The sequence below is a fragment of the Phoenix dactylifera genome, chromosome 9 (assembly GCF_051530095.1).
Source record: "Phoenix dactylifera cultivar Ajwa chromosome 9, Ajwa_hap1_PhDact_Kaust_v1.1, whole genome shotgun sequence".
NCBI lineage: Eukaryota > Viridiplantae > Streptophyta > Magnoliopsida > Arecales > Arecaceae > Phoenix > Phoenix dactylifera.
This window is the reverse complement of record NC_143198.1, coordinates 28,734,736-28,758,976: the sequence shown is the minus strand read 5'-3', so window position 1 is coordinate 28,758,976 and position 24,241 is coordinate 28,734,736. Positions and strand designations below refer to the sequence as shown.

The 24,241-nt window shown below is 36.1% G+C and overlaps 1 protein-coding gene across 3 annotated transcripts; it reads right to left on the bottom strand.

Annotated features, from left to right (window-relative positions):
* Positions 1-187: 187 nt before the first annotated feature.
* Positions 188-23,966, bottom strand: LOC103711229 (dynamin-related protein 5A-like). 3 transcript variants are annotated; one of them, XM_089925549.1, is made up of 16 exons: positions 23,622-23,966; positions 16,333-16,396; positions 16,121-16,225; positions 15,537-15,638; positions 13,038-13,088; positions 12,875-12,936; positions 12,363-12,453; positions 9,588-9,652; positions 8,352-8,546; positions 8,095-8,214; positions 7,351-7,421; positions 5,245-5,470; positions 4,251-4,301; positions 2,801-3,029; positions 2,297-2,436; positions 188-651 (listed from the first exon to the last, which is right to left on the bottom strand). In XM_089925549.1, the coding sequence occupies exons 1-16, from the start codon at positions 23,748-23,750 to the stop codon at positions 523-525; spliced, it is 1,830 nt and encodes a 609-aa protein (XP_089781675.1). In that variant the 5' UTR covers positions 23,751-23,966; the 3' UTR covers positions 188-522. The 3 variants fall into 3 exon arrangements, with proteins under 3 accessions (XP_089781675.1, XP_089781677.1, XP_089781676.1); XM_089925551.1 differs by lacking the exon at positions 23,622-23,966 and adding an exon at positions 22,008-22,329; XM_089925550.1 differs by lacking the exon at positions 188-651 and adding an exon at positions 835-984 and having other exon boundaries at positions 23,622-23,937.
* Positions 23,967-24,241: the final 275 nt, after the last annotated feature.

Sequence of the window (24,241 nt, the reverse complement as noted above, 5' to 3'; positions counted from 1 at the left end):
AAATGGTTTATAAACATGATGGGGTCAAGAAGAAACTCGAACGTTCCAGCGAGATATGGAATGACAATTTTCTAAGGCCCCATAGCGTAATATCAGCTTCTTTCAAAACCTTGCCCTGCATGCAATTTTAACATCATACATCTGGAGCTTCAGAATGACAGGAACATTTCAGATGCCACGTGTGTGAATCAGGAAATGTTGATGCCCAGCCCTGAATGGTCGAATTTCCTTTTCGACCGTGCCTGATATTGCTGGTGAAAAGGTACAGCGTTTTAGCAACCTAAACACCTGAAATACCCTAGCTGTTAATGAAAAAACAAAAGGTGCGCCCCACCCCCCCCCCCCCCCCCCCCACAAAAAAAAAAAAAAAAAAAACCTGCAAGCATATGGAGAGAAACCAATGCTCGCTCTGAAGGCTTTGCCAACAATAAATGAATTACAATATCATCTCCTCTATATACTCAGTGAGAAAAAGGAAAACACACAAAGGACAACAAAGAATGTTAAAACCCCTAATGGTCTCTACTTGGCCCATGCGACCGCATCAATCTCAGCTTGAGCGTTTCTGTACAGCTCAAGCCTCTTTGCAAGGGCAGATCTACGTTCCATAATTGCAGGGTCCTCATCCAACAATGATGACAACTGCTTATTCTGCACATTTTTAAAATTTTGAATCATCAGAAGTATATTTGGTAAAAGATATCACACCATGCACAGCACAATGGTCACACTTGGTTAGTTAATGATGGTAATTGGAAATTATTATAAAATTTATTTATAGATTTCCACAATGTTAACAGATCAAGAACAAGAAGGCAGGATATATTTTCTTTGGCCGCCTGTAAGTAAAAAAATGCAGAGAAGAAGGAACAAGTACTAACATGGGCCAGTAGTTGGAACTAAGCAATCAAATCAACATGGACACAACGTGGGGGTGCAGCGCTGCTACCATCTACCATGGGTTCATAAAGTAGCTTCTGACAACTAGCTTGGTTTTCCCATAAAGCAGAATATCCAATTTAGTCATAATAAGAGAAACTACGATTTGATAGCACCGAGCATTACAACATACTACCGAAGACTTCATTAAATCCAACAACAAAGCAGACAAGCAGCTTTCTAATTTATAGCAAAATTAGTTTTAAAACAAAGCAAAACAATATGAAACTAGTGCCTTCCTGGAAACATCCTGGTGCAAGATGCTTTGGCTGGCACATGTCCTATGAATAATACTACCCTCTCAATGTGTTCATGTGCAGGTCCCACCTTCTCATCTACTGTAAGAGCATGCAATTGTAATAGCATGCAATGAAAAATTTCTACGAGTGTTTTACACCTCATAATCTCTACTATGCATACATAAGCAACAAGTGTGACCAAACATTTGCATGTGAGCTCATGCTTCCTTTCTATAAAACCTCGCTTCTAATGAAATTACGTAACCACTCTAATTAATAACTAAAAGAAAGAAAAGCATTTAAACTGAAAAAAGTATATCTTGATTTCCTACCAAAAAAAGAGTATATTTTAATGGAATATAATCCATACAATCATGATTGATGGCACATCGAAGCAATTAGCATAGAATACCATTTTAACTCAGACACATTCACAACCATGTGATTTGATCCAACACACCAAACAGGAGGGGTTCCTCTACCAGTGAACAAACTGACCTTTCACTACATGCATCATTCTTAATATCTCCAATAGTAATCAGCCATAATATCATCAAGCAACGGATCACATGTGGAAATGAACTGAAACATTATGAGTTCACTGCAGAGTTAAATTAGCTGTATGATTGAATCAACATAAAACATGGGCAATGTGTCCTCAGAAAAGATAGAAAGCTTGGAAGGAAAAAAGTTCCTTGATTAAGGAATATATGCATCAATTGTAGTACAGAAGTCAAGCCTACCATGCAATATGAAACATGAATGGAAGGATCGACTGATCTAGATTAATTTGCATCACCCAGTTAGAAATGGTGTCTCAAATTACAATTGAACTATAAAGAAAATATCATGCAAAACCCTTAAAATATCTAGTCTGATCAATAATGAAATTCTTGAAAAACATATTAGCTTACTGTAAGCAGACCATTCACAGTAAGAGTTCCAATTAATTTAATCAATAGTTCAGCAAATATGTCTCAAATTACAATCTAATTCTAAAGGAATTGTCATCTCAATTCTATAAAAGATGTGAATTTGTGTTTTTAACTTCACAAGTAGAAGTCATGAGTAAGAGATTATGCATAACTAAACTAACAGTTGAGTAAGACTAATCTCACCTCTTTCGTTCCCAACTCTGTAAAGAAATGATCGAGCAAGGAGCGTTTGGCCTCCCGTACTTGACAATAAACAATAGATTTTGGGATGGAGTTTCGCAAGCTTGCGCAAACCATATTTACGTATGCCAAAACAGTAGTTCCTGTTCATGAAAGGATGAGTCAACTGTCATAAATTATTAAGCACTTGCACATACAGGTCAGATGAAACAACTGATTTCCTAAGCCATAACAAAAAGCAGGGAGAGAAGAAATGGGCTCTAAATTAGACCCAACGTGTCAAACCCATCACATTGACAGGGCATAAGATACGCACAAATTTATCAGAGATCATAAGTGCACTTGCCAAAATAAGACCAGACAATCACTCCAGATGCAATTTTGGGATATTTGGATATTAGAGCATATAAAGGTCCTCCTCCTTAAAGTTTTTAAAAATTGATATGACCCGGAATCCAAACCAGTACAGCTAAAAATCCACATAAATCATTAGTTAAATCAATTTACCTATTCGTCTGAGGTATGAATCATTATATCTATCAAAAATGGAATGTGTTGGATTTCCCCCCTTCTCAATATCTTGAGGAAGCTTTCGGAAGAAATCTACAGTCAGATAACTGCATTCCATGTCAACTAGCTTAAGGGTTGCTTTCTTGCTTTCATCTCTCATTCTGTCCAATGATTCAAAAGCCGCATTTCCAACCTCAACTCGGAGAGTAGGATACTGCTTCAGCTCCTGCAGAACAGGCAAAACAAAATCCTCTTACTGCTTATGAATTTAAACCTAAAATGCTATGCGAGGCAAGAAAAATGAAGAAGGTAAACAAGTTAAACAAAAGACAATTCAATTAATAAAATTTATAATAATTTTTATTTTTTTTGAAAAGGAACGAATTATTCATCATCCACCAATAAGTCATTCATAACATTTCTACTGCCTGATTCCCCTTTCCATTATCTGAGAATACTTTAAGCAAAAGTATCATCAAGACATATCTTTCTTTTAAACATAAAACTCATGAACTAATATATGCGCATTCCATATTAGATATGTAATCTAAAGAGTTTTCTTTGCATCTAAAAATATTAAAACAAGTTAAGCAGGCAAAGTTGAGAAGAAATAACTCATTGATGATGAAGAAGATATTATTTAATATCCTTTCTTCTAGGAGGGGACGGATGAATGAAGAAAAGATGCTGCAGATACCATCAAGATCCCTGAGCATAAAGCAGTTCCTGAGAGGCATCTAACTCTGAATCCATCAATTTCCTACATCTTACACGGCAAGTCTAACAGCATTTTGCAATCTAGCTCCCCACAATATCCTTATATTGCATTATAATCACAACAAATTTAGAATTTATTTTGTTTAAAATTAGCAAATACTGGCAAAGCACTTCCTCAATGAAAGAACCAAACATCAAAATAAGACAAAGGAGTGGCTAATCTATTAATCCCAAATCCTGTATCATTTGTACTCCCCCATAAGTAACCCATGCGTCTCATTATAACCTTCAACCTCCAAGGATCAAATTCTGATCCATCAAAGTTTCAAGAGGCTTTATGACAGGCTCCAGAGGGATAGTGACCATCTGAATCAGTACTTCTGATCAAGGTATCTTCACAAAGGAGGTGCTTGCTTTAAAACCTGAAAGACCAGTTGGCAAGTAGGTATCTAGTTTCTTGATTAGACAATTATAAGCTCATGCAGCCTATTTGTCTTCAAGTAATAAGCATTTATACACCATAGAGCTAATGGGATAAGAAAAGAAATTTTAAATTATTTTTTTGAGAAAATTCCTTCATGTAAGTAATAGTGGTAATGACCATATAATCAGAAAAACTATTTGACAGTGGAACTTTGGACAAAAAGACAACATGGCAGCATACAAAAGCAAATTATTGACAAAGCGAAGCAGCAAATATTCTGATGGCTGAGCATGGAGAGAAACTTACCACAGTCTCATTGATAGCCTTGTGAACGAGATCCTTCAATATAGCATGAACCTGGAAGCATGCAACAAAGAAATTTACCATTCATTGCCGTGACAAATTTAAAATAGTGATTGATTAAAGAAATCAACAACATATCAACTTCAAATGTCAATATGCAGGAAGAATCATTAAATACAGTTTCATATAACAAACGCTTCAGAATAATTGACAGTTTTAACAGGAAATTAAAAACAAACCACATAGGACAGTTAGATCATGGGACTGAATCAATTTTATTCATCAAAGAAAATAATGAAACAAAGAAGGATAGCTTCCATGGGATCATTAGAAAGTTTGGTTTGTACTTGTATTTCGTGAGGTTATGTAATCTCATATTCAATTTGAGTTTGCATTTTCCAACATTTTGTGCACTTTCCTGATATGATCATTGTCTTCCATGTTTGAAAATATGGTTTTGCTTTTGGTCAAACCATTTCCAGTTCCTCTATTCCCCCACATATGGATTTTTCACTAATAATTTTTTACATTTGTTTCCCAAATTGACACTTCATCTTCTCAACTTCTACTTATCATTCAATAAACTTCCACAAAAAGTTCAGACATGACAATAATTTACCTTAGCATTTTAACATCAAGAAAGCATAAGTGGAGTTTTAGAGTAATTTCTTAGTGGGAGATATATGGGAATAGAGAACACAATTGAATAACTCATAGAAGGCATCAGATCTTTACTAAACCACATTTAATAATTACTACCACAAGTACATTAAACATACAAGCAATTAGTCAGTGCTTCGAATGCCGAGGCCTTCCATACAAATATCTATGTTGACATAAATTGAGGATCTAACCTCTGCCGAAAGAGTATGATCAGAGGAAGAACAGGAAAACATCCACCAATACAAAAAATCAAAGAGGCTTGGCACAAGGAGAGAGATAATTGAACTTCAACATTACATAAGAGTGGAAAAGAGCTGTAAGATTAAGCTTTTACCGCATCAACAGCTGCCTCAGTAGGACCTCTGATACAGACCAGGGAAGATTCAATAAGACGGCGGTATCCTTGCTCAGGTGCTATCAAGTGAGGTTGGTATCCATCAGCCTCAGTGATAAGTTTTCTTACATTCTCCATCGAGAGATGCTTGTCGAAGTGCAGCCTCTTCAAAGCTGCAGGAAGTTGACTGTCAAAGACATTGTAGATCTTTTCACCACCTGGGCGCCTGTGGAGTTTAACACATCGTTGATAAAATCAGAGAAAGCAAATAAGCTGAACAAATGTGGAATGTGGATAACATATTACCCTATCAATCTAGCTGATGCAAATGTCTAAAGAAAATATAAAACACAAGTTCATCATCCTAAAGATCAATCACACATAAACAGAAAGGACACTAGTTTTTGTATTTAAAAAATATAGTTTTATGGCCAGGAATCCAGAACTTTAAGATTACCAAAGGAATATGCATTATCTGACAATACAAATTAATAAGAATTTAACTATTTCCAGTTTCCTGGATTTCATTAGAATTTTATATCTGAATTAGGTTTTAAACTAGTGTACATGTATGCACAAATGCAACCTTTAAACAAGCATATCACACAAAAGAACATATAGTGGCAGACATGCATGGCACATGCATGCAATTTTTGTATGTCCATGAGAAGAATTTAAGGACATGATAACTTGTCCAAGACTCTATACAAAGCTAAGAGTAGATTATCACATTAGAAGCATCTATCAAAGATTTATATCAATACAAAGCAATTAAAAATGATGATCAGCATATGAATATATTTTCTTATATAAATAGGTTGTGCTCTAGTTCATGTTTGTGCTTTCATATTTTTCCAAAGACATTCTAACAAAAAAGAAGACATTGTTATGATGATCCTTATAACATATATTACCATATTGTTAGAGACTTGGCTTACATTGAGTTTTACTTTGTTGCATACAAATGCTGTATACATGTGTATTGTGCCCACATGCCTTACATAAGGAGAGATGGCCTCCATGAAATATCTAACTGAACATTCTCTTGTAACCTTTTCAATACTTGCCCCTCAAGTTGCAGAGTATCTCTAGGGCAATTCGTTAGCTTCTGAGGCATTGACTGCTAACCACAGCAACCTATTGACGTGGGAATTATGCAACCAAACATCAATAAGTGTCTACAACTATGAACACTGTCATATTGTTGCTGGAATCCAGCAATCTGATTACTTGCAATAGCTAAAAACATGTTTAGAATGACAAATTCCTTGGGCTTTGGGGAGTCAAATGTTGAGAATACAGATCATTGGTCCCCTTCGACTAATAGATCCACAATAGAGTTACTTCACAACTTCTAATCTGCAAGAGAAAATGCTTAAGTTTCTTGCCCTTGTATTTTAAAATCTCACTGAAAAGACTTACCACAATAATTTAATCAAGCAAGTTCAACCCAAAGGTTCTCTAAGTAAGAACCGTTTGATGATCATTTATTCAATGAATGGATGGAATGTAGAGAAACATGTCCTTTGTTCAAACTGAAAGAAGAAAAATCGGTTGATCGAGGAAATCCCTGTTTGAATTAGTATTATTATTTTTGAGTCCAGTTGCAAAGTCTGAATAGTACATAGTAGGAATGAATCATAGTTTTATTTTCTTGATCTATTCTATACGTTCCATGCTTCAGATACCAGAATAAATATCCAACGAGGTAGAATCATCTTGATAGAGATGAGATGCGCATTTCCTATATTATCAATAAGATCAATTATAACAAGTCACACAAATACCGAAACAAGTAAATCCCACGGTCAAACTACCAAAATGGCCTAGAAATCCAACTCTATCTTGAATAAAGTAATTCAACCAATAACTTTAAAACCTTAACCACCAGAAGTACGAGCCAAGATTACATAACACCAGGCTCTGAAAAAAGGAATGCTACAAAAATAACTTATTCACCGAAAATAGATGTTATCCAAGTTCAACTGCAAAAGAGGCATGCAAACAACAAACAATAAATTGAGAAATAGGTTGTAAGATGAATATGAGAGAGACAAAGAGCAAGAGAGATTGCCTTAGAAACAAAAAAAGGCTTAAGATACGTACACGCCATCGAGATGCTCTTTGTAAATTCCATCAAAAATCCGACAGATCTCCATAATCGAGTATAGTTTCCCCTGCACATAGGTGCAAACAATCACAACCGCTTTTTATGAAGTACAAGTTAGATGTAAATAATAAAAGAAATATGGTCATATAAGAAGCAGCTTCAGAATATCCCAGATGTATCCTTTTATACCGGCTATCTATAGTTCATATGACATCAAAAGAATTGGATTAGGAGAAAAAAAATAAAGAAATACTGTTAACCTAGTTTGTGAATTATGATCATATGATTTAAATACATGAAATAAAAGTAATTTATTAAGAACACGAGTATGGGACAAGTAATACATAATGAAGTTTCTGGGCTTTGACCAATTCATAACTAATTTAGTACCAACTAACAGGATGATTTTGCCAAAATAACAGAACAACTCATGACTCAAGATTTTCTTGGGCAACACTAGTAGCATCACCATTACATTACTTATAAATATTCCAACAGCTGTCAGTGCATCACCAATTTCAGATGGCACCTCAATCAAGCCAAGTCACGGACAAAACATTCATTGAAAACTACTAGAGGAGAAACTATGATTGATATGATGGGTGAGAGATTGCTGTGCTAAAAGATCAGTCAATGCACCAAAAAAATCACTCTCCACTATATTGTGCATTGTAGCAAGAGAAGCAAGAATAAGTACTGAAGCCTATGCAAAGTATGAATTGATTTCAAGGAAGTCTTACACCAGCATCCGTAGCAATGGGTTTTCCAAGACGATGGAGCTCAGCTTCGAGCTCAGCAATAGTTTTATTTATAAGAGACTGGATGCCTGGGATTCGAGATTTGATCACTTGTTCCAGATGCTGCAAAATGACATCTATATGTAAATCTTTAAATGCAATTATAATTCAAAGCCAGAAGGAACTTGTACCATCCTTGTCTGTCTCGAAACAAACCAAACAAAAAAAAAAGCAAGAAGGAAAGATATTAGCTGCCATGCCTTTGAAAGCATCTTCCCTAGATGCTCTGAACCCATCCTATGAGCAAGACGCTTATACTCTGGTGTATTTGCAAAATACTCTCGCTCTCTACGCCTAGCAGCAATCATGTCCACACTCTTGTTAATGTCAGCTTGTGAGCGATTAACAACACCAATCCATGGAAATTGCAGTTTGTATGATCTTCCTTCCAATATCTAAGAAATCAAAAACACGAGACCAATAAGTGTTGCTAACAGTGATAAGTACATAAGATATTCATAAGGTATAATGAGAATGGCAAGGTTACAAGTTTGAAAACAAATATAAAGCAAAATATGACAAATATACAAAGTACTCATTCGTAGCATGAATTTGGATTTAGTTGAAATGGTAAATGAACTTAGATAACATATAGCTCATGAGTGTTTTCACAACATATGAATAAGCTGAATATGATACTATGCATGTTAAAAAAATTTCAAAAGAGATTCAAAGCAGAATAAAGCAGACATTTGTATTACTCATCTAAAGTATAAACCTCTATCTATTTGAAATAATAGATGAATTGTATTGGAGGATCAACTTGTATGTAACTAATATGTGCCATACTTTGAATTGAATTTTGTTAAGGAAATATGTATTTGAAACTCAAATCAGCAAAGAGACACACATACAGACAAAATAAATAAATAAATAAACTCCTAAGAAGTAACTAAAACAAGAATCTCAACAAACAGTGACAAACAAGCATAATAAAACCTAACCCGAATAATTGGATTTAAGAAAGCCTATCAAAACCAGCCAGCAAAACAGCACAGTACTAGGACCAGATAACCAACATTTATCTGAACAGCATTACCAGGAGGCACCACAAAACTTGGACAATCAAGATCAAATAAGATTATAAGATTACAGAAAAAAAAACAAACTTTGTATAAACAATTTGCTAAAACATTAAAAAATAAAAAAGATTTAATATTCCAATGTTCAATAACTAAATAATAATGGGCAAAAACCATTATAATTATTTGATTAAGGGAAAGATCCAAAACATTTCTAACTTAAAATTTCACAACCTCAACCACAGCTACACCAAAATGATTTATGTCATGCTGCCACAAAATTTTCAGGAATATAACAAATAATCCCATTAAAAAAAAAGCATGAGCATCACAATAAACAGAAATGTTTTAAAAATCAAAAGCATTTTATTATAACTGATGGGAGAATTGTGCCAAGAAAAAGAATCAACTTACATCAACAGCATCAGTACCCTTGTCCATTAGATCAATCTTAGTCAGGACACCAAATGTCCTCTCTCCTGAAATCAAAAAGAATATTTGAAGAATTGAACATTATTTGGGTGGCCACTAGTTCATTAAATTGAGCATCATTCAAAATGGGTACACTGAATTTTCAAAGACAGGAATCATTCATATTACTTGTTTGACAATGCCCTGCATGGTCTCAACTAATAAAGTCAGTGATTTGAACTTAAAAGTATTACATTAGAAATGTCTTTAGTTGAAGAAAAGTAATTCCACCTCATTAAAGGCGAGAAGAAATAGCAAACGAGAGAGTCAAGTGTGAGCTGATTGTATATCAGCTTGATATGGTTTCACTTCATTAGTAAACGACCTAAGGTTTAGCTTCAAATCTAAGCTCAACATATAAATGATCAAAGCTTGAGATTTTCGCATCTGACTCCTGTTTGCCTTGATTTATCTTGAACTATGTATAAATGACAAATAATTTATTACCTTAGCGATTATTCATAGATAAAAATCCATTTCAATGTTTATTACATGTGAGATGGAATGCATTTCAGACATTTGATATTAATAATCTAATGACTTCACTGTTAACATCCTAAATAAACATATCATCCATTATGTCTAGACCTAGCAAAAAAGACCAACTCCATGTATGAAAGCCTTAAAAGGACCTTTATGTCACAGCCTCACCAAAAGAGTCTAGAAAATTCACTCAAACTCTACATGGACTCCAGAAACTTCCCAACACTCTATAGATACTTCAGCTATTTCTAGATGTCTCTAAGACATTTCTAGTGCTTGTAACTATCTTGAATCCAGATTGTTCTAATTGTTGGATATGTGACAAGTAGCGCAATCCTAGCCACTTTAGCCCTTATTCTAGGGCTTTTGCAACCCAACTGCTCAAAGTAGAGAGATACCTAAGAGAGAAAAGTCCCCAACAGCATCGTACTCTCCTTACTTTGTAATAGAAGCTTTCCTTTGCCCACTAACCCTTCCACTCCCTCTCTCTTGCCAGAGGGTTTGCAACTTTGCATAAGAGAGAAAAGGCTTAATTGGCTACATGGAGGTAGTCTGGGCGTCATACAAGCTTTGGACAGGGCAAAATCCACAAGTCCATGCATTAAGCTCTGTTGTTCATGAACGAATCAAAGCTTGATTTAAAACAGTTCAGCAAGCTTAAGCTTGGCTTGGAATCAATTAAGCTGAGCTTGAATTCAGCTTGACTATGACAAAATTTAATCTTGAGCATGGCATGGCATGCCTGAGCTTGGCCTATCTACACCCTGAGAAGTGCATAAAAAACATAAGGTATCAATTAAAAAGCCTCCAAAATACCACAAAGAGACAAGATAGCAATATTGGATATTACAACAAAAGGGACTAAACAGGTGTTCAATTGGTCAGATAATGAACTAGAAAACTATCAATAGTTAAGATATGGCTGTGGTTTTAGGTATCAGCAGAAACTTGATCATTAATCAAGTCTAAATGATCAAAGCCAATGGCTGAACTTGAATCTCACAAGGTAAAATATCAAAGGAAAATGGCCCTGAGATCAGAGATTTAGTTGCAATGAATGCTCAACCGTTGGGTGCTCTTTCCTGTCTGACACTTATATCAACAATTTCACAAACGAATCCAAGTTTCAATGTAACCATATCTAACTTGACCAAACATAGTTTTAACCAGAACTAATTTATTTTAATCAAAATAATAATAAGAACAATATTATGCACCTCTTGTCATGCGCACAGGAAAACTTCTGACGCTTGACAAGAAGGGATTACCACAATTCCAAAATTGGTGCTATACATGACATAATCGTTTACTACTAAATTGCCAGGTCAGCTTTAATAAGACCAAAGAACTTTGGATGTACACAAAATGTACGTTCTAAAGCATTTTCCTATTTTGGTGCTAATTTGAAATAGTTCTAGCCATTGCTATAAACCTTTATCGCACTGTCTATAATTAGCAAACATCATAACAACTTCCTTCCAAATGTAAAACAAACCAATTTCCTCCAAATAGGCTACCCAAGCAACTTAACTAGTCCACCTCCCTGACCAAGCAACCCAGTCCACCTATATTTCAAGTAAAATTCGTGTTTTTCTACTAACTTTCCTCAAGATAGAAGCTCAATCAATAACTATTGCCATTCAATGTAGTTTTATCACAAATTTTTAATTGTCAAGATGTCCTTTTGTAATTCAGTGCAGAATATTTGAAAACAGAGATATTAGTGATCTAAATAATTATAAATTCCATGTGAATGTCCCATTACCATAACCATTAGTCCATATCCAACTCACAAGAGTCAGTTCAAAAGTTTCCACATTGCAATTGAATCCATGCCAAGCTTTTTGCCTTGCCACCAGTGGCGAGTGCAACCATGCATGGATAGTGATATGAGATCCACAACGCATGATGCAGCAGACCCAGTGATTCACTCGTCTGCACGCAGACATGAGGGATTTGTGCATCATGTGCTCGGGGCACCACATGACCATCCACGTGGGGTTGCAGTTGCCGCCAGTGGCAAGGCAGAACCGTTCCTTCTTTATGACTACAAAATAAGATAAAAATGAAGGAAAATATAGTTATATAGATCACTAATATCTCTGTTTTTAAACATTTTGCGCTGAATTAAAAGACATCTTGACAATTAAAAATTCAAGATAAAACTACATTGAAGTATACCAATCTATCATGTAAACATCCTTCGTGCATTCAACACAACTATTGTAAACATACCTTTAGGGTCTACTTCACGGGAGATTTTAATTGCATCAGATGTGGCAAGATCCTGATTGGCTGGCGAAATTGCCAGAATTATAGAATTAGGCTGCAAGTCAAAGTCAAAATGTCAATCTCACTTTGTATTATCACTTGTTAATCCATGTGAAATTCATAACTTAAGCATAGTGCCATCAACAACAAGGCATCCATCATGGTGCACAAAAGCTAAATGTATATACACAGTAAACTAAAATAGAAATGCATACAAAACAAAGACAACCCAACATGAATATTTAAGTGTACCAAGATGATCATACAAGAAATGGAAGAGAACCTAAATGTTGCACAAGGAGAGATATATTGCACATGCAAATGAACTGCATGCATGTTCATGTTTGTCCAATAGCCATATGAGAAATGCATGCCATACAATGGTGTTCAACATGAACATTTACTGCAAAATATCTGATGATTATAAAATAAAACCTAAACAACATCATATATGCGGAACTTTTGATGAAAATTACCTTTTCAATAAATGAGCGAACCATGTTCTCAATATCAGCCACAATGCTTTCAGGTTGACCCTCTAAAAAGTCATGATAAATTAATTAGCATTCCAGAAAATGATCATTTGATATAGATGAAGGAAACATTACAAATTTCTAAAAGGAATGGCAAGTGACTTACCAACAGCTACCTTTGTCAGTCCAGGAAGATCAATAAGAGTCAAGTTTACAACTGTCCAAGTTGAAATTCTTAGTGTTAGAAGCCAAATTTCAATTCTAAATTCATAGAGGAGAGTATAATCTAGTGTAAGAACAGACATGACTAACCATACTATTATACCTCACATAAACTACAAAAATTAGCACACTTGTAATTTGTCACCAGTTTATTTCATCTCTTTGCATAAGCAAGCAATAAATGGCATACCACCAATGGCGAAAAGTTTAGGATTTCATGAAGTTATCAGACAGTAAGTGACCTTTACTTCCAGGACAACCAACAAGATTTACCCAGATAATGTGGGTTAGGGGTTAAGATTAATAGCCTTCCAGCCCACATTCCTATTAAGGGATACCTTCTTTTCTATTAAAAACACTTCAAATATTTATTCAAATTATTAGATACAATGATGACTCTATGTTCCCAATACACCCAGCATGCTTATCAAAACCACCTGGGACCATCTTAAAAATACCTCATTTATGACAAGGTCTACTTCCTGCCAATGAAACTTTTACAAAAACAAGTCTGGCAAGCTCCATGCAAATCACTTTGGGCCACCTTTTACTATCAGCTCGACACAATGCTAGTCTCCTATCTTATAGGATCTCACCTTTTAAAATTCTCACTATTTATCCTATTATTCATCCTCTATCAGTAAAAATAAAAATTTTACCAAAAGGATAGATTAAGTCCAGAGATGCCAAAGGAGATTTTGGTAAAAGAATATTTTGACAGGAACACCGACTTTACTTTCTTATTTGATACATGACAGCATAAATTCCTATTTTGTCTAGTCAAATGAGAGATACCATAATGATGATTTTTATACTAAATCTATCATTTCTCTTTCCCTCACATGTCCTGGTTCCCAAAGCACATTGTCGCCATCACAACTACATGTAGAATTGACATTATTAATGAACAACCTTATGCCAACATATGCCAGCCATGTTCTCTTAAAACATACGTTCTTGCCACACCATCCAGCCCATTATTAGCATGACTAAAGTCCTAGATTACATATTATAGTTCAATAAGCTTTCATAAACAAACATATCATCCAAGCGATGATGACAAACAACTATACAAGACAAGATTTTAAATCTCATGGGATAGGGCCATCCCGATTTTTCTGTAGAATGGGGCACGCTATTGTCCTACCTTGGCCTAACACTTGAGGCAGGGGATGTCACAGGATGCCCTAACTAGGATGCCAGAACACTAATGGGACAGTCGCATCTTGACAATTGCAACGCCACCTCATCCCGTCATCCCATGGGACATCCCACCAGTATTTGAAACATATTCACACAAAAAGCCTTAGAATCAGCTTCGTGCACAGATGTAATGAAAAATGGGAGTATTGGTAAAGAGAAAAAGTTAGAAAGGCTAGTACCAACTTGCACCATTCCATATTCATATGACTGAACACACCAAACTGCATATTATGCCACTACTCTGTCATCACTGCCACATCAAGCAGTCTAGCTGCAGCCTAGCCCTAGTGCGTCTAGCTTGCCACCAGATTGTCAAAGCAATGCCAGTAAAATCAAAACTCATATTAAAGTGCAATAACATGAGTTCAACATGTGCTCCAATTCTGTGGTAGTCATTTAGCACAAAAGAATGCATATGTGAACCTCTTCCTCTACTTATGTAACAATTTACAAGTTGAGTTGATCAAGGTGCCACTTTCAACTTCTGCAATCAAATTTAGCACTTCTGGAGAGGAATATATAAGTTTCCATAGTTGACATGCATCTTGAAATGTCTTCAAATCGCTCGCCCATTTAACTAAAAGGTATGCATTTCGCATCTAGTGTCAACACTACATAGTTTTGGGAGGATAGATGGTTAAGGCAGCATAATTGCCAAAAGGTTGCCTTATATCTACTTGGCACCGATTCAGCAAAACATGGCTGGTTGAGAACCAGTAATAAGAGTTCCCCATGTTAATGATTTATACATTGATCCATTCTGCAAACCCCATATAAACGAAACAAGGCACACTGAACAAGATTTGTGTTTCCGAGTCTTGTACGGGTGGTTCCATAGATCATCTCAATGCCCTATGACACCTAATATCTCCAAAGAGATGACAAAACTTCAAATCAGGAATTATATAAAAAAGGTCACTTAATTCATTTATATACAACTATGTATATGGATGTATATTAAGATTCGCCGTCTTGGTACCGGACTCCGTACTGGTGCCACAGTAGCACAGTGTCAGTACAGTACGATACAGAATTTTTTTGGTGTACCGAATATGGATACCGGTACCAAACCGGTACAGTACAGTACGCCCTGTACCGCCAGTTCGAGCCGGTACGGTGTACCATGATGTATATGTATATGCCTATATATGAAACAGCCGTTCTGTTTATTTGATGATTTTTAGTGTACTAATCTGAAAAAAAATGGAAAGTATCTAAGCAAACAGCCACAGTGCCTCACCATTAGGAGAGTATATACTCAAATGAATTGGAACTGGAGAAATTTGCTTGGTGCGACCAGTCTCTCTATCAGTTTCATCTTGGATCTCCTTCCTCACAGCGGCTGCAAGAACATGACAGAGATTTGCAGGAAAGAAAGTATAAGGATAATATAATTCTGTTAAACAAATAACAGAAAGTAAAAGAAATCCACCAAAGAATTTATTTGAAAGACATTGAACATGAAAAATAATCCACTGGAACAACATATGAAGAAAATGATGAAAGGAAATAGTGTCACTTAGATGAGTTTCTGCCTATCTCTATCAATGCAAGAACCTTTCAAAAGCAATAATATTTTCCATTAAAGATAAACAAACTCTAAAATATACTCAAGATATTAATTCTACAGGCATCAAAAGTGGAGAACCTGTCGCTACTTCAACAAAGAAAGTCTCCAATTTTTAGCTAAAAATAGTGTTATGAATGATTAGATGTTCTTGTATGTTTCAATTAAGAAGATTCATACACTTAGGTCCACATGCTTTCTGCTTAAATAAAATCAAATTTAGACATGATCCTCGTCTGTCAGCAAGATAAAATTACCAAAATCTGTGAATCTCTTTCTTGGAAGGTGCATAAACTCTGCATACTGTCTCCCTTCATCTATCCTATGAAGCTGCAGCACAAGTGGACGTCGTGTAACAATCCCTGTGAAATTTCATTGACATAGTTTGCTCGATACTTCAAAGAATGTCCAGACATAGAGCTATTGAACATACAGTTCATGGAATAAAAGCAGGGGTTCAATATATTACCGGAACCTCTAGGCAGGAAGTCCTTCCCAACTATGCTTTCCAACACTGAAGATTTACCAGAGCTCTACAAAACATTGCAAAGTGACACCATGACACCAGATATACCATATACTATCAAACTATGCTTAAGAATAGTTAAATTTGTTTAAAGTACCAATAAAGCACTATATGAGATCATGTGAGAGTAAAATTATGAATTTAATATATAATAATAACTCTAAATCTTAGAATGTCACATTCTCTAAAATTAAAGAGTTGGGACTCATGGTTTTGCTAGAGTTAAGTAGATAACAGACACTGGAAGATTAGATAGCTAGAGAGTTTAATTATCTTTGGGAACTTCCAAAGCAACTCTTGGATCATGAGTATCTCCACTGCAAAGGGATCAAAACTTGATGCAGATGCATAGGTACAAAACGCTTGGAATGTTGCTCTGTCGTGCGTAAGGAATCACGTATGTTTGCACATTTAAGTGAAATTGTGGAAGGAGGGAACGGAGTGCTACTTATTTCCATTTCAACTTCATAAAAATTATTTAACTCAATCTTACAGAGATACCGATGATTGTGCATGTCTCAGTCAAAAATTTTAATGTCACTTGGTAATTCCTCTACAATGAAGTTTATGAACCAAGAACCGACATATCAAGTAATAATAAAACCAAGATGAAGAAACGAAGAATAGCAAAAAAAAAAGCATACTACTTGAACTACATATCATTAGTTTTCTTTCTCTTCTCTCGTTTCAACGTTAATATCTTGTTTGAACCGGAGAGGCTGGGGTCCAGAGTTGTAGGCATCACTTTGGAGGGTATCAAGAATGACAATGGCAGTTCAAAGAAGTCATTCAAAGCTTAAGAAACTAATGTATTACGGGCATTTTGAACGAAATGAGATGAACAGGTCGAAAAGATATCCTCGATGTTAAAGGTGTTGAAACAGAAGGAACTCTAGTAGAAGAAACAGGTCTTGAAGCGTGAATTAACACTGTCCTTAAGCGAATTTTGCCCCACTATGTTGCTGTTGGTGATCCAGCAAATTCGCTCCAGGATACATCAAAACCCAAATGGAATTCTAGCCAGCAAAACTAGGATTCCCCAGAACAACGAAAATGAAAAGTTTATGTAGAAGAAGTTATATTTCTGTGAAGGATATTGGCAATTTATAACTTTGAAATAAATTCTGAAGTGACACAACCTTTGGAATGGTGCCTGTTCAAAACATAACTGCTAGTGCAGTTATTTTGTGCAAAAAACGGATATAAACTGCCAATATAAATTTCATTTTACACGTGCACGTGCTAAGTGCCAAGTGCCAATCTTTGATAATATAATATTGGCTTTCCTTCACAACTTCCCACCAAAAAGTTACTTTAGCATGTGTAGGATATGAATGCTTATTAAGCTATCTAAAAAACTCTACACAAGCAATGTGGGACTAAAACCCCTCTCAACATTACAAACTATTAAAGGAAGGAGACTTCCAACAATCCCCCACTTAGTTTGTAATGCTAATTATTTGAGTGAATGCATCGAGAAAGTTTCTTTCGAATTAAACCTCCTCTTAGTGTAAGTACTTCAAAACTTCGATGAAATCAACAGTAACTTAAGTTTTAAACCATAATTCCTTATTATCAAAGCTGGAAGTACCACACACACAAACTCTACCCTTTTCATTCCGAAGTATACCGTAAGATTTAGCACCGTATATGGCCTTGTGCTACATCCTGGATTCATGAACATGTACAAAAAATTAAGATCCAATTTTTTTTATTGTTAGAAGCGGCACCACTTCTATGTTCATATAGGTGAAGTTTCTTTGAGCCTTAGTACATGGCTCCCATGTTCAAACCGAACAAACAAACTTCATTAAAGGCAATATCCATACCTATCCTCCTATAATAAGTATTAGCTTCTAATACTTGATACCGTCACTAATCAGAAATTTGTTATTACCCTTTAAACCTTTAATATTAACAAGTAATAGAAAAGGTTGGGTTCCCATTACTGGTGACAAAAGTTTAAAATGACTTTAGACCCATACCTATGGCAGTGTTCCTAACCATATCTCTCGAGAGTCCTTTGGTTAATGGATCAGCCAAATTATTACTGGATCTTATATAGACAACTGTTATGATCCCCTCAGATATAAGTTGCCTTATGTACTCGTGTCTTAAACTAATGTGTCTAGACTTGCCGTTATAAATCTTGTTAAAAGCTCTAGACATCGTTGCTTCACTATCACAATGCAAAGAAATCGCTGGCATCGGTTGTGGCCACAACTTTATATCTAACAACAAATTTCTTAGCCATTCCGCTTCTTTGCCTGCTGCCGCTAAAGCTATAAACTCAGATTCCATAGTGGAATGAGTTATGCAAGTTTGTTTTTTCGAAGCCCACGAGACAGCTCCTCCACCTAAAGTGAAGATCCAACCAGATGTAGATTTGTTATCACTAATGCTAGTAATCCAACTAGCATCAGTATAACCCTCTAGCACCCCTGGAAACTGATTATAGAACAACCCATAGGATTTAGTCCTTTTAAGATATCCAAGAACTCTTCCTATAGCTTTCCAATGTCCAGTGCTAGGGTTGTGAGTAAACCTTGAGAGTTTGCAAACCGCAAAAGCAATATCCGGCCTAGTGCAATGCATGGCATACATTAAGCTGCCAATTGCACTTGCATAGTCAATTTGACTAATAGACCTACCTGAATTCTCAACCAACTTGTTTGAAACATCTAGGGGTGTATTAAATTCTTTTATACCTAAATGATTGAATTTAGTTAGCAACTTCTCAATGTAATGAGACTGACATAAAGCATAACCCCCACTATGTTTCTTAACTTTGATTCCCAAGATAGTATCAACTTCTCCAAGTTCCTTCATTTTGAATTGAGAAGTTAAATACTTCTTAGTTTCATTTACTCCTTTCATGTTGGTCCCAATGATTAGCATATCATCAACATAAAGGCATATAATCACACTATATTCTTTAGTAAACTTTGAATAAACACACTTATCTGCACTATTGTGATTAAAACCATGTGACAGAATTACTGAATCAAATTTTTCATGCCACTGTTTTGGTGCTTGTTTCAAACCATACAATGATTTAATCAATTTACAAACCTTTCTCTCATTTCCAGGTAACACAAAACCTTCAGGCTGCTCTATGTAAACCTCCTCATCTAAATTACCATTTAAAAATGCTGTTTTAACATCCATTTGATGGATATATAAATTATAAATTGATGCTAAAGCAAATAATATTCTTATGGAAGTTATTCTTGCCACCGGAGCATATGTGTCGAAATAATCAACACCTTCCCTTTGCTTAAAGCCCTTGGCTACTAACCTTGCCTTAAAGGTCTGCAAGGATCCATCGGTATTGTATTTTCGTCTAAATACCCATTTACAACCAATGGGTTTAAAACCAGGAGGTAAATCCACTAACATCCATGTATTGTTGGATAACAAAGAATCCATTTCATCATTGATTGCCTCTTTCCAGAAAGCAGAGTCTCTAGACACCATAGCTTCTGTATACGTTTTAGGATCTTCCTCAACTTGCATGATTATTGGTATTTTATTAAGCACGATATCTCTATTCCCTTCAACTAAAAACACTATAGCTTGTGAAGATATAAAATCATCACCTAAGTTCTTATTCTTTCTAGCTCTTTGACTTCTCCTAGGTTCACTAGGAGAGTCAAGTGCTTTCCTTTTATTGTAAACCGATGAGCTAGGGTCTAAACTTGTATCTTGTGGTACTGAAAGCTCATTACTATTCTGTATAACCATGGGTGTTGGATTGACATTTGAATCGTTAAGATAACTTGTTTCAATAAATTCAACATCTCTAGACTCAACAATTACATTTGAATCAATATCTAACAACCTATAAGCCTTAGAGTTTTCTGCATATCCCACAAATATACTTTTGAGAGCTCTAGGACCTAACTTTGTCCTTTTAGGATCTGGAATTCTGTAATAAGCTATGCAACCCCATACCCTCAAATAGCCTAAATTAGGCTTCCTTCCTCTCCATCTTTCATACGGAGACTCTTTCATTTTTCTTGAGGGAATGCGATTGTGTACATGACAAGCCGTTAATAAAGCCTCTCCCCATAAGTTAGTTTGCAACTTGGCATGTAAGAGCATGGTATTTACCATTTCTACAAGTGTTCGATTTTTTCTTTCAGCCAATCCATTTTGTTGTGGGGTGTATGGTGCACTAGTTTGATGAACTATACCATGTTCTTCACAAAAACCAGAAAAATCATTAGAGAAATATTCCCCACCTCTATCACTACGTAGAGTTTTAATCTTCTTCTCTTTTTGATTTTCCACCATAGCCTTATAACTCTTAAACATGTCAAAAGCTTGATCTTTTGATTTCATTAAATATACAACAGTATACCTAGAATAATCATCTATGAATGTGATAAAGTACCTATTCCCTCCTCTAGTTATAAGTCCATTCAATTCACAAATATCAGAATGAATTAGTTCCAGAATATTAGTGGTTCTTTCATTCTTAGGAAAAGGTTTCTTAGCCATTTTTGCTTGAATGCAAGTTTCACACCTTTTATCACTATGATCAGAACAAGAAATTAAACCATGTTTGGACATAAACTTTAATGATCTAAAATTCACATGTGCTAAACGATAATGCCATAAAGAAAATGATGAATCAACAATATAAGCAGAAACATTCACTTTATTAATACTAAGCTTGAACATTCCATCACAAGCATATCCTTGTCCAACAAATACACCATTCTTAGAAATAATTAATTTTCCAGCCTCTATTACAACTTTGAGACCCTTCTTGCAGAGAAGACTTCCAGAAACTAAATTCTTTCTAATATCCGGAACATGATGAACATTAGTAAGAATCAATTTCTTTTCAGAAGTAAGTTGCAGTTCAACAGTTCCTTTTCCAACGACCTTTGCAGTGTCATGATTACCCATCAGAAGCTTCTCTCCTTGTGGCAAATCTTCATAGTCTTTGAATTTAGACTTGTCATTGCACACATGAACCGTTGCACCAGAATCATACCACCATTCAGAAGACTTCGTCATTGTTGCCATGTTCAACTCAGTTATCATACTGATTTTCAGATCAGAAATCATAGCAACAATTTCAGAAGTTTCTGGTTCAGTCATATTGGCTTGCTTACCCTTACGATCATTCTCAGTTTTCAGCCTCTTCATAAACCTGCAATCTTTCTTAAAGTGCCCTTTCTTTCCACAAAAGAAGCAGGTCTTATTTTTCTTACTTGCATCAGGCTTACTTGATTCTGGATATTTTCTCTTATTTCCGGAATTCTTTTGGACTTTCTTGGTGCCAGACTCAACATTATTCACCTTAAATCCAAACTCGTTAACACCCTTATTCTCACGGATCCTTGTTTCTTCTTCAATCCGAATGTGTTTAACGAGTTGGTCAATGGTAAATTCCTCTGAAGTGTGTAATAGTTTCTTTCGATAATTATTCCAAGTCTGAGGCAATTTTGCAATAATTGCTGCAACTTGAAGAGGTTCAGAAACTTCCACTTTCAGATCCTTGAGTTTGGATACCAAAACTTGCAGATCATCAACTTGATTCATAACAGATTTATCATCTGTCATTTGAAACTCAAAATACTTTAAGGAAATAAATTTGTCAGTACCTTGTTTTTCTGAAGTATACTTGTCCTCAAGAGCAGCCCAAATTTCCTTTGGAGACTGGATAGATCTGAATAGATCGTAAAGTCGGTCTGACAAATGGTTCAGAATGTACCCTCGACAGCGCACTTCATCATCTTCACGTTTCTTCCGGGCAGCCTTCACTTCGTCAGAATCATCAGGTTGTGGTTCAGGCAGCGGTGATTGATTCAGAACATACACTATAGTCAATTCAGTGAGGAGAAAGAACATCTTATCCTTCCAGCGCATAAAGTTCGTCCCATCAAACCTTTCCACCTTGTAAACATCCTGATTAATCACCTTGGACTCCATTGTAGAATACAACACAAAAATTCGCTTAAGATTGTTGAAACAGAAGGAACTCTAGTAGAAGAAACAGGTCTTGAAGCGTGAATTAACACTGTCCTTAAGCGAATTTTGCCCCACTATGTTGCTGTTGGTGATCCAGCAAATTCGCTCCAGGATACATCAAAACCCAAATGGAATTCTAGCCAGCAAAACTAGGATTCCCCAGAACAACGAAAATGAAAAGTTTATGTAGAAGAAGTTATATTTCTGTGAAGGATATTGGCAATTTATAACTTTGAAATAAATTCTGAAGTGACACAACCTTTGGAATGGTGCCTGTTCAAAACATAACTGCTAGTGCAGTTATTTTGTGCAAAAAACGGATATAAACTGCCAATATAAATTTCATTTTACACGTGCACGTGCTAAGTGCCAAGTGCCAATCTTTGATAATATAATATTGGCTTTCCTTCACAACTTCCCACCAAAAAGTTACTTTAGCATGTGTAGGATATGAATGCTTATTAAGCTATCTAAAAAACTCTACACAAGCAATGTGGGACTAAAACCCCTCTCAACATTACAAACTATTAAAGGAAGGAGACTTCCAACAAAAGGAGACAACTCTAGCATCATCAAACGAGAAAAGGTATGGCTAACAGTGGAAACTTTCCAAATAGCTGTGGAACGAGTCTGACTTGAACAGAGAAATAGCTAGAGTCTGTGGCTCCCAAAGAATCACAAATGTTCCAGAAAATATTACGCAGGAAGAATCCCAAATTACTTGTCGTAGGAGTTTAAACTATAATAGTACAGGATGGGAAAAAGCAACGGAGAACCGGGTCAAATAAAAAAAGCAAAGAAATGTACAAAAAAAAAAAAAAAAAAGAAGCAAACCAAGAAAATGTTTTAGATTTAAAAGCAAGAAGTATAGAGAGTAGATCATACATGGACCAAAACTACGTCATTGAAACTAGATGACAAAAGCAGGAGAGGGCCCGGGGAGAAACTTTTCACCATATTGGCAATAGTTTAAAAAGATTCAATCAGCAGGCACAAACAGGACCAGAACCGGTCCCATAATACGAAATCAAACATCAGCAAACGCAAAAAAGCACATAGGAACCATCTTGACATTCAAATCTGAAAAAATAACGTCGAAACAGCGAAGATCTCCCACCTCGAACCCAAAAACCAAAGATCCAACCAAGTAAACCCCAAAATCTGCAGCAATGCGCAAGAGATCACTCAGATCTCACCGAAACAAGCAAAGACGCGACGCTGATGAATCAAGATCTTGAAACCCATACCTGCCCCCCGACGACGGCAATCGCCGGCAGCGAATCCCATAGCGTCGGCAGCGCGCTTTCCTCCCCGTGATCTCCGAGGGCAGTGCAAGCCCTCTGCAGCTTATTCACCAAAGAAATCAAATTCTCCATCCCGTCTCTCGCCCTCCCTCGCCCAGAACGCTATGAAAGGACACCTTCAACGTAAAGAACTCTCAGATCCCGACCCGATCCCAGCAAACGGATAGAAACTCGCTCGAAATCGCAGCTGCGGCCTTCAAAAAGAAGAAGGGGGAGAGAGAAGGCGATTGGCAGGCGAATCGCGTGCCGGCTGTAAGGGAGCTTTCAAATTTTTTTTGTTTTGTTTTTAAAGGCTCGAGGGAGATGCGCGGAGTATGTACCGCGGTACTTGATGGTACGGATGGGACGATGGGGACCGTCCGATAAAGTGGTTCTTGGTTTCTTCCTGCTCCTGGGGCCGGTGAGTCGTTTCGCTATCGCGGCGCCAGCTTTAATCAAGCGGTCGGCTGGTCTCGCGGGTTGAGTCATTAGCTTTCGCATTTCCTCACCGTGCCCGGGCTACTCGGAAGCTTTTATTAGCCTTTTTATTAGCATCATTTTTTTTTGGGTTTACTGCCATGGTC